Source organism: Sminthopsis crassicaudata, chromosome 6 (assembly GCF_048593235.1).
Source record: "Sminthopsis crassicaudata isolate SCR6 chromosome 6, ASM4859323v1, whole genome shotgun sequence".
Lineage (NCBI taxonomy): Eukaryota > Metazoa > Chordata > Mammalia > Dasyuromorphia > Dasyuridae > Sminthopsis > Sminthopsis crassicaudata.
Genome location: NC_133622.1, coordinates 216,480,544 through 216,492,672, shown reverse-complemented (window position 1 = coordinate 216,492,672; position 12,129 = coordinate 216,480,544). Strand labels below are relative to the sequence as shown.

The 12,129-nt window shown below is 35.0% G+C and overlaps 1 protein-coding gene and 1 long non-coding RNA gene across 3 annotated transcripts in view; one reads left to right on the top strand and one right to left on the bottom strand.

Annotated features, from left to right (window-relative positions):
• Nucleotides 1–12,129, bottom strand: part of BBOX1 (gamma-butyrobetaine hydroxylase 1) — a 107,082-nt gene that overhangs the window by 23,861 nt on the left and 71,092 nt on the right. For both annotated transcript variants that reach the window (XM_074275536.1, XM_074275537.1), the window contains one exon: nt 9,585–9,783. In XM_074275536.1, coding sequence (XP_074131637.1) covers nt 9,585–9,783 — 199 coding nt within the window. The remainder of the gene's footprint in view (nt 1–9,584; nt 9,784–12,129) is intronic.
• Nucleotides 1–12,129, top strand: part of LOC141547139 (uncharacterized) — a 107,585-nt gene that overhangs the window by 55,505 nt on the left and 39,951 nt on the right. The window lies entirely within an intron of this gene.

The following is a 12,129-nucleotide window of genomic DNA, read 5'->3' as shown; positions in this document are numbered from 1 at the left end:
GATAAAAAGGTAAATGAGACTTAGTTTTCACATTCAGAATTTATAATTTAGTGGAAGATCGGTTTATGTTTTCATGTAGAAATAAATGCATAAAAGGCATGAGAGGAGTATAACAAGTGGGATAAATTCAATTGAAGAAGATTGTTTTTAATGGGGAGGAGGGACATGATATATGTTGAGTAATGTTTATAGACCTATGTGCATATTTTAGCTGAGAAGAACAAAGATTGGCTACTGAGCTTTTTTAATTTTTAATTTTTTAAAGATTAAAAACAGAGAAACCTAAATAGAAGACTATTATAATTTTGCCTACTAGGCATTTTAAAAATACTTCATTAAATTTATAGGAATAATTTTTATTCCTATAACAAGTCAATACTTGCTGCATTTGTATTTTATACTTCCTTGAGTTTTGGATTTTCTAGACAGGCCATTTAGCTTGTTTCCTTGAACTTCAGAGTCAGTCACTTGGCAAAAGATGAATCCGATGATGAATTCATTATCAGAGAATAAAGGGAAAATCATGTCAGAAACAAGGACTATGCCATCTGATTGTAGTGGAGTTGGCAAGGATGCCAGTTAACTGAATTTAAGAAGGAAAGGCAATGAAGTCCTGAGAACTGTAGTGAAAAAATACTGTGTTTTTCTCAGAGTCTCTCATGAATTTCCACAGATGATTTCTGGAAGAGCATGAGACTCACAAATTATTTTTCCTTTCATTTACGAGGTGACCTCATACTCGAATGGTTTTGTTGGCATCCATGTTCATTACAAAGAAACCTAATGCTGCAAAGGGACCCCAAGGGATGAACTATTGGCTGATAACCTGAACCAGGGCTCACAACAGCCTGAAAGAACTTAGCTTGACTTGACTGAGGGAGGAAAAACTGCAATTCCTTGGGGTATACATTTTTCAAGATATTCCCTTCCCCAATTTACTATAATAACAAATTTATCTAAAATAGGCTTTTAAAATACCCCAACATAGATATGAAAAGTGCTTTTCCAACAAGCTTCAAAATTTAAAGAGGACTTTTTTGTTTTTATTGCAAATCTAACTGATTTGTAGGAGAGAAATCATTATCATCAAGGACAGGCTGCATAGTTTTGTTAGAAGCTACGGTAAAGTGAATAAACTTATCTTTTTCTTTAGGTAGATGGTATAATGGATAGAATAGTAGATATGGAGCACAAAGATATGAATTCAATAACTATCACTGAATGGCCTTGTGCAGATCATGTAATCTCCCACTTTCTCAATTTCTTTATCTGTAAAATGAAGATAATAATAACCTTCACAGAGTTGTTAGTAGCATTAGTGCAGACAATGTAGGTTTTGCAAACCTTAAAGTGACATATGACTGCTAGCTTTTACAATTAATCCCTGTAATTTAGTCTGTTCTTTGGATTTTTAAGTTGGTGGTTCTTTCAAAGTCAATAGTATTTTCTACTTAACCAAAAGGGTGTGTTACATGCAGCCAACCAGTAACCATTCTTTGATTTATTTGGCTAAAACTTGCACATCAATGGTAATACTCAGTCACTCCTGTGCTTCCTGAGCCAGATGCCAAGAAATAATCATATTTTCTCACATACAATCCGGATCCATAACATTAGCAAATGTGTGAAATGCCACTGGGCTGGCTTAGAGACAATTCTCAGAAATGCTTGCAGGAATATTGTGAGTGTTGGAAAGGCAATATAGATCTATCCACCTTTCCCTACCCCCTGTCCACAGAGGCTATTTCCTATACCATTAATAGGGTCTGGAATGGTTTCTTTGACAAAGATCCCACCAGGAATATGTTAAGGGCACATTTTGCTTTTACTTTATCAATGAATGAGGCTTACAGAAAAATCATCCATGTTGATGACGAGCTGGGGCAGTAGCATTTTATTATTTTATCATTGTCAAATAGCTTCCGTGCAAGGATCCGAGAGCGTTCGGCCAAGATAATAATGAACTCCTATAATTTATGTGTCAACTGAGTACTCTGTGGGTCATAGGCATAGGGAAAATTATATGGCAAGGTGAGACCAATTTCTTCCCAGCAAAGAACTAGTGATAGGATCATGCTCAGACTCAGTTTCTCTTCCTTTTATTTCCATTTATGTTTTTGCTATTTGATGGATCACATTTACTTTTGTGTTCCCTATAATGACTTTTCTTCCTTGGCTGATAGCGTGTCAGACTTAGAATACAGATACACAGGATCCAAATCCAGGTTCAGAAACTTACTAGTTATATAACCCTGGACAGTTCCTTCATGTACACAATGGGGATACTAATGTCATTTATCTCTAGATATTGAGAAGACCAGAGTATATAATATAAAGTGCTTTGCCAACCTTAAAGCACTAAACAATGGAGAAGAAAGGAAATAAGTAGTTACTCTATTCACGGAACTGTGGTAAAATTTTTTTTTTTTTTAAACAAAGATTATCTTATTTGATCCTCACAATAATACTGTTGGCATTGTTTACTGATTCTCTCCAGTTTATTTTTCTTTCTTTATTTATTTTTGCAAGGTAATTAGGGTTAAGTGACTTGTCCACGGTCTTTCAATTAGTAAGTGTTAAGTATCTGGTATCATATTTGAACCTGGATCCTCCTGATTCCAGGGCCCGTGCTCTATCCATTGTACCATCTAGCTGTTCCAGTTTATAAGTGAGTTAAGGCAGTGGATGAATAGAGAGGTAGGTGTTGTTATTATCTCTACTTGATGGTTAAGGAAACTGAGACAAAGGTCAAATGATATGTCCAAGGTTACATATTTATTAAGTCCGAGTAGTTGTCCTTTCTCACTTCAAAGGCAGTGGTGCTCAGGTAACCAACAAATATGAATTGAGTGCCTACCATATGTAGGGCTCTCTACTAGAGCTTTAAAGAATACATAAAGAGTCAATTATTCCTTTATTATGTCTTGTGATTTTTTTTGTTGTTGTTGTTGAGGTAATCTGAGTTAGGTGACTAAGTTCACAAAATTAGTGTCAAGTGAATGAGGCTGGATTTGAACTTTGGTCCTGCTGGCTCCAGGTTTGATTCTCTATGCATTATACTACCTAGCTGCCCCCTGATCTTTCTAAGTATTTTTCCCTTAGATTCCCATCATAGAACTGATGCTTTGCACAGAGCTTTATATGCCATAGACACAATAAATGTGGCAATAAATTCTGACACTATATCTCTATGCATAGATGTCATACATATAGGCTCTTGATATATTTTTTTCCTTTTCAATTCTCTAAACACTTATGTAGCACTTACTATGTCCAAGGTGGGCATTTGAGAGATAAGAAGTACCCTCCATCTAGGAACTTGCATCATATATGGGAGATATCATCTGTGCATAGATAAATAAATACTGTTATACAAAGTAATTTCCAAAGAGAGCTAGCATTATTAGTTGGACTTGGGAATGTATCAGGAATGAATCAGTAAACAACACCAACAGGATTATTGTGAAGATCAAATAAGATAAATTTGTTTTAAAAAAAAAACACAAACATTTAACAGTTCCCTGAATAGAGTAACTACTTATTTCCTTTCTTCTCCATTGTTTAGTGCTTTAAGGTTGGCAAAGCACTTCATATTATATACTTTGATCTCAATATCTAGAGATAAATGGTATTAGTATCCCCATTGCATACCTGAAGGAACTGTCCAGGGTTACATAATCAATGCATGTTTTCAACTGGCTAGTGATGCTAAAGGGTGAGGGGAAAGGTACTTTAGGAACAGCATGTAAACATTCATGGAAGGAGATGGAACTTTATGTACTGTGAACAACTAGCAAGCCAGTTGGACTGGATTGCACTCTTGAAACAACTCTGCAAAGGAAAATGGGAGCCATGTTGAATTGTGTCATGTTGAACTGGAACCAAATTTGATGAGTAAGGCAGTACAAATTCCACCTTCATCCTTCCTTATCTCTAGCAGTACAAATCAATATTTCATATGAACACATTTTTATTATCTACACAAAGTGCTTGCTAAAACAATCACTTACTGGTTTGTCAAGATATTCAACTACCTACTAAACATTTTAGGAGGGAAATAAATCTTAACTTCTGAGCCTTCATCTGAAAGAAAACAACTTGCTAGCCAAAGTTGAAACTGTTTCCTCCCCCCCCTTTTTTTTTTTAACAGCTTTTCAGGTGAAGGAGAAATTTCTCTAAGATGTCCGTAGAGATTTTAAAACAAAGATCCTGAGATTAAAAAAGGGGTAGAGAGATAGAATCTCTGCTGTCTCTGTCAGAAAGGTAATGACTACTTAGTGTGGGAGCCTCATGCTTAGTTAATGTATCTATGAAATGTGTTGATAAAGTAAGAAACTTTGTACTGGGCAAAGGACGTTGAGAATGCATACACTCTGCCTGTCTGCTGCCAGCTTGGTCTTAACATTGCTTCGGATTCTGAGAGATGAAGAACTCCACCTGAAGTAGTTAAAGCAGAAAGGTGGTGTCATATTCTGTCAATTAGTTAATCACACATTGTATAGATTCTAAGGATAGAACTCAAATCTGGAGAATCTCTGCAATCAGAGGGAATCTAAGAAGTTTGAGCAGGAAAATCTGCTATAGTAAGAGGGGGACTGAATTGATTAGAGGGATAAAAAGATCTTGCTTTGTTATAATGAGGGCTCAGTTGAGATTATGTAGCATTAATTTATATGGATTCAGTTGGCATTGTTGACTGATTCTCTCCAGTTTGTTTTTCTTTATTTTTGCAAGGCATTTGAGGTTAAGTGACTTATCCAGAATCCCAATGATTAGTAAGTATTAAGTATATGGTATCAGATTTGAACCATGGTCCTCGACTCCAGGGCCGGTGCTTTATCCACTGTACCATCTAGCTGCCCCTCTCCAGCTTATAATTGGGAGTTAAGGCAGCGGATGAATAGAGTCATATAAGGCGGAGACTTGGAAGGGCAAGATTTTCAATAGGATAAGGGGGGGAAGGAGCTTGAGAAGAGGGTAGAGTTGAATTGAATTAATTAATAGAGGGATCAAGACAGGGAAGAACAGATATAGCTAGTGCAGAGATGATGATTTAGGAAATTTCTGAGAGTTGAATGGATTGGAACTCTGTATCTTTGATCGTCTATAACATAATGGAATTGGATTAAATAATTTCTGTGGCCCCTCCCAATCCCAACTTTCACTTTATGTGATGGCATATTTTATTTGTCAGAAAATGAGTAGCTTTGTTATGAAATAACCAATATATATTCTTTGTAACAACTGGTAATGGGGTTTGAATTCCACACAGTTTTTGTCTCCAGTGTTTTTATTTATAAGATTATTGCTCAGTTTCTGATTTGTTTCTTGCCCTACTGATTTTTTTGCAAAACTTTCTGTATATTTCTAACCTGAGATTTATCTATTACATTGTTTCTTCCATGGTACTGCTAAGGCATCCTATCTCCTCTCATTACAGTAGCTTTGTCATTAGCCTAGAATATTTGATATAAAAATTTTAAACATTAAAAATTATCCTTTCCTTTCTAAATACATGATGTCAGACAAATACTTTCAAATGATGAAACTACTTAACTGCCTCAGTTTCTGATCTGCAAAATGACAGGGTATAACTAGATAGTCTGTGAAGTCTTTTCCAGAACTTATTATAATCTTAAATAAATACAAACTATCATTCACAACTCTAAAATATTTCAAATCTCTAATAACATTAAAACAATCTTGAGATATGACTTTACCCCTATCAGACTGGATGGGAAAAGTCATATTTGATTGGCTGAAGGCAGATAAACATACTATTCCATTGCTGGTAGAGCAAAATCTGTGTTCAACAATTGGGGAATGGCTGAATGAATTATGGCATGTGGATGTGACTGAACATTACTGGACCATAAGAAATGACAAATATGAAAAATTTAGAGAAATATGGGAATATCTAGTATCTAGATGAGGTGATACAGAGTAAAGAAAACAACCAAAAGAATAGCATATACAGTGACTAAAACAATATCCATTAAAAGTTATAGTGGAGAGGCAACAAGCTCTCATCATTGACATGGTCATCTTTATACTGCCAAAGTTCAAGAACACATCTATCTTTTCTGTTAATTAAAAAAAATCATTTTTCTTCGACAACTTAAGTTGAAAAGTGGTTTGGGTATTAAGAAATATCTGTAATAGCAAAACAAAATGCATCCAAAAATTTTAAAAATAAAATATAATATCCATGAAAAACAATTTTTTTTTGGTGAGGAAAAGGTCTGGGAAAAGATCAAGACATAAGAATTTAAGAGCTGGAAGAAAGGGACCTTGGGAATAACAAGTCCGGATCTCTCATTTTTACAGATGATAAAAATGAGACCCGCAGGTGAAGAGATGGATTCTAAACAGCCTGGCAACAAATGTTTGGGCCAAGCCACAAGGCTGGAACTCAGGCATCCTTTTAATTCCTGGTCTGGTGATTGTTTTCCACTAAATGACTGATTATAGAGTAGGAAAATTTCCTATTAACTGCCAGAGGATGTGGTTCCTTTGGAATTTATTCCGGGATGCATCATTCAAAATTTTGGAATATTCATTGAAGATGGTTGAGTATAAAGAAGTATCATGTCCTAGGAACATTCCACTTCTGATTATGTCATGTCTCCTTTTAAGACTTTCTCAAATCTCAGGTCTTGTTTTAATCTAATCCTACAAAAAGACAGCAAATAATTTCTTCTCCTCCTCCCTTCGCTCCCTCTCCCCTCCACCTTCACTCCATGCCCCATATCAGTTCTAAATGACTCCAGGGATCTGTTGCTATTATTTTCATCATCATCAACAGCACCATCATCATTATTAGCTTATTTATTCAACCCAATTATTGAATTGCTTTTCATCAGTTAACATTCCCTGGAGTTACAGGATCATAATTTTATAGCTAGAAGGAAGCTCTGAGGTCACTTCAGCTAATATTCTATTTTCACAAATGAGGAAACTGAGGAAAAGAGAAATGAAATGACAAATGTAAACTTATTCAGGTAGTATATACTGGAGGTGTGTGATCTTAACCCAGGAAGTGGTATTCTTTCCACTGAATTATACCACTTCCAAAGGGGGAAAAAAACAAAACAAAACTGTACAAGTCCCTTTCCCTCACCATGATGCTCTATATCTTAATTTCTCTGGGTAAATTGTAAAATCAGTATTTATATTAGATTCTAGCCCTCAATCTTTGGCACTACTCTCTGTGCATATACATGAAGTGCCTGGCACATGACAGACAATTAATAAATCTTTATTGACTGATGTGAAAGTATGGATTTCTCTTGGCTTTTGTTTCTATCCTACTAGTAAGCATTCATCCTTCTTAAAATAGGGACTTAATGACCATCTCATCTAGTTGTCCAGATAATAAATTGACAATATGATACCATCATCTGAGAAAATAAAGCTGTTTAAAACGGCATGTGTTTTTGGCCTCTGAGCTAGTGCTATTTAGATCTATTATTTATACCTTAAAATTATTTTTTAAATGTACAGCAGATTAAAGTCACTAAACTATACCTACTCTTGGAAATAGTGAAACCATGACTAGAACTATATTTTTAAAAGATCAAAGAAAATATGTGTAAGTAAATATACACATGTGTGCATATGTAGATTATGTATATACACATGTGTATGTATATAGACACATATATGAATTTATATAGGCATACAAATATACATGCACACATATATACAATATGTATATATACACATGCATTTTACATATACATACATAAATGTGTATATATGTGTATGCATATAGCTTTTTATGGTAATTCAAAATTGGAAGTTAAGGGGCATGCTTAACTTTTTTGAATGGAAAAACAAATTATATTATATGACATAACATAAGAACAGAATGTTACTAAGCCAAAAGAAAAAAAAAAGCCTGGATAAAATATTATTGAATTGTTATGTCTAATCTGTTAGGAGTATTTGAGCCACTAAGTTGCCTCAAGCCTTTTTGGAAATAGATTAAGGTATAAAACTTAGATAATATGAAATGACTGAAAGAAAAATAATCCTTGATTTAAAAGTCTCAAATTCATAGGAGGTTTAATGTGGAAGACTATAAATATACTATCTCTGTGCTGATCAGAACGTCCAACTGCTATTTGTGATCCTTCTTTATTTTTTAATTATTTACTTAACATTTTATTTTCCCTAGTTACATGTAAAAAACATTTCTAACATTTGAAAAATTTGAGTTCCAAATTCTCTCCCTTTCTTCCTCCCTTATTGAGAAGGCAAGCTATTTGATCTAGGTTATGCATGTGCAGACATGCAAGACATATTTTTATGTTAGTCATGTTGTGAAAGAAAACACAGACCAAAAAAATCCACGAAAAATGGAGAATTAAAAAAAAAGTATGCTTTGATCTGCATTGAGACTTCATCAGTTCTTGCTTTGGAGATGTCATACTTTATTGACGAACCTCGTAGACCCTCCTTTTAAACAATCTCTTGATTCAAAATGGAAATGCACTATTATCTCTGGCTGTTTGCTATGGGGCACAAAGATGTTTCCGTTCACATAAAAATAACTTAATCCTGCTTTTCTTATAAGAGAGGCAGTGTTGGTATAACCAAGTGGATGGAATGTTGGACTTTGGAAGGAGCACATGCAATTCAGAAGCAGGATGCTTGAGTTGCTATTTATATAGCCATTAGTAAGTAAGTCCAGCTTTTGGCTTCCAATTCCTTAATTATCAAATGAGAAGATTGGACTAAATGATTTCTGGAAGTCTCTTTCATCTCTACATATGTGATTTTTTTGACTCAGATAGATCTGGATTCAAATCCTACTTATAACATGTATAAAATAAAGCAGAAAGGAACCTTGGAAGTAATCAACCTAACCTCATTCTATGATGAAGGCTCATAAAAAGGAAATGATCCTGATAGCTTTCCTCATCTGTAAAATGGGCATTGTGGTAGTTGGAGATCAAAAGAGATACAGTTCCTAAAGCACTTTTCAATCTTCAAAATACTATATAAATGGCAGCCACCATCTTTCGCTTCCCCTTCCCTGCATGTGTAGCAATTGGTTTCAAGATTTTGTTTTGTTGGGGGCAGCTAGGTGGCTCAGTGGATAGAGCACCAGCCTTGAATTCAGGAAGACTTGAGTTCAAATCTGGTCTCAGACACTTAACACTTCCTACCTGTGTGACCCTGGGCAAGTCACTTAACCCCAGCCTCAGGGGGAAAAAAAAAAAAAAAAAAAAAAGATTTTGTTTTGTTATATTACAGTTCTGTGGAGAGAGAATATCAATGCTGGTGAATTCAGAATATTTTGAAATAAAACTGGGAAGACTTGATCTTCTTCCACACTCAAGACCGAGCTACCGATTGCTCCTGGCAGCTTATGACTTTCAAGCCAATTTAAAAAATTTCCCCAGTTGTTGCAAAGCCTTCTCTTTTATTGCTTTTCTCTTATCTGGCTTCCTGTTGATTATGGAAATTTCTGAGTTAGTATTGACAGCTGAAATAATTCCAGTGTAAGGATTCACCTTTAATACAAAGTGGTGCAAATGTTATGTATGTTGGCTGAACTGGAACATTGGGTAACTCACCCATAAAATGTGAGATACAGGAAGCCGATCTTCTTGCCAAGTTTAGCGACTTCTCCTCTCTGTGCAGCTGCTCCAGTCAGCCGTACGATACCAATTTTCTTAAGAGTAGACAGCCAATTATAGGTATGTTCATCACTTGTTAAAACATCTTCAAAATCCAGAGTAGGAAGCTGGAGATTTGAGCCCCAATATTGACATTCTGAAGATTGAGAAAAGGCAAAATATAATTATTTGAATATTGCTATTCCTTCATGTTAATAACAGAAAGGCCATCATGATACAGTAATCCTGTGAAATAGGGTAGTCATTACTATCCCTATTTCACCAATGGGGAAACTGAGGCCCAGATTAATCAAGATTTATTAATTAATTAGGATTAATTAATTAAGATTAATCATAAAGATTCCCAACTAGTAAGGGACAGAGTAGGGAGTTCAAGACTCATATCTTTGGACCTTAAGTTTTCTGCTCTTTCTGCTAAGTAGGGGAGGTAAGATGTGCGGAGGTAAGTTATCCACGAGGTAGAGTGCAAAATTATAATTGGATATAAAAATACATTATTATGAAACTCAGATCTCGTTCTTCCTCAGTGTATAGATGGATACCAACCGAAACTAAATAAAATTTGCAGGTGATATCCATTATGAGAGTTATTTGCAGTTACCTATGGAATTGGTGAGATATATCCTTTACTTCTGTGTCCCTCATTGTGCCTGGAATCTGTTCAGAAATGTTTATGGGTATTTCTATTTTATTTATCATTTAGTTGTTTTATTGCAAAGGGTATGATAAAATCAATGGGAGATGCTATTTGAAAAATGAGAATGGAAAAGGAAGAATTCATGCTTTTCATCAGAAAAAGGATAAATCTTTCTACAGCTTCCCTCTTCTGAGATAGGACTTCCCTGGGCTCAGTGGAAGCTGTCCAGAGTGAGGGCAGAATGAGAATTTGATCTTGGGACATTAATATTGCATCTTGGGCTTTAAACCAGTGAAGCAGGTTCTTGATTAAAAGAATAAATAATAGGAGGCATGGATGCTGAGCTGTTCCTTTTAAAAGAACAATACTGAATATGTAAATTATTCAGTAGAATTATTCACTGCAGAAAGATGAAAGTAAAATCAATGTTTTTTTTTTTTTTTAGGCCCTCTGAATTGCAAACTAGTGTCTTCAAGAGAAGGCAAAACAGAAAAAAAAATCAAACTTTGCCAGGGGAAATAATTCGGATATTAACTACTATATTTAAGAAGGATATCTGCATTATTCACTTTGGTTTCTAGTGCTCATTCACGTCTTGTTATGAAGCTAAAACCCACTTTAAGTGGAGGCTGTGTTCAACATCTTGGAATTAGTTTGTGTCATTGAAACCTTTTTATTTTTCCAACTTTAGGGACAAGATTTACAATTTAGGATAAATAATAGGCCAGTGACATCCTACCAGAGATTTTCACTTTTCGTAGATTTGCTGGAGAAAGGGAAATAACTATTTTATTTGGAAAGGAATCCTCCTTGTATAAAAATGGAAAGTTCAAAGGCCACCAGTCCTAGGGGGTCTTTCTTCTGTCATATTATATAAGGACACCTACAGACGGGGATACTGGAGTTAGCTTGAATGTAACCAGCTGAAGAACTGATCATAACATTTTCAGTGTGAGGATTTTCACCCCTGAAGTCAGCAAATGCTACAAAATAGGATTTGATTTTGTTGATTGGACAAAGTGTTTATAATGCTGATAAGACTTAAAAACCTATTGTGTGTACATCTTCCCCTCTCCCCCCTCCCAAACTGGTTGTTGAATATTCAACAGCATACTCTGCTTGCAGAAGCACACATGCATATGTATCTGTGAGATGTATATGTATATGTACACATATGCTCCTATCATCATGAAAGGCTTAATATCTATCCATCTATTCATCCATCATCTATCCATCCATCTGTTTATCCATCCATCTGTTTATCCATCCATCATCTCTCTATCATCTATCCATCCATCATCTATATCTATTTATCATAGTTTTTAGGTTATTAGGTGCAACAGCTTATACCACATGCTAAGTTTTTGCCAGATCAAAACTATATACTTGTCATAGATAGCCTTTTTTTTTTTTTTCTTGTTTGTTTTGGTATTACCTTAATAGAATGAAAATGTGAGACAGGATTCTTCCATTTTTATTTCTTTATGTCCATAACATGTGACAATGTACATATTAAGCATTTAATAAGTGCTTATTGATTGATGGATTGGCTCCTTTAGAAACTATTTTAACTCAGATTACTATGATTCCCTTTATTGAATCATAGTTGAGCCAGTCAGACTAAACATATCTATATTGGTATTCAATTCTATGTGCCAAGTTTTTGTGTGTTATATGTGACCACTCTATCCTCTTGGTTTCTTTCTTCTCTGATTTTTGTGACTCTACTATATTCTGTGTCCTCCTATTGTTATTGTTTTTCTTTTGTCCTCAAAGAGGACCATGGCATCAAGGGGGAGGGATAATGTTATGACATGCAAGTAATAGGATTTAAGTGAGGGAGGG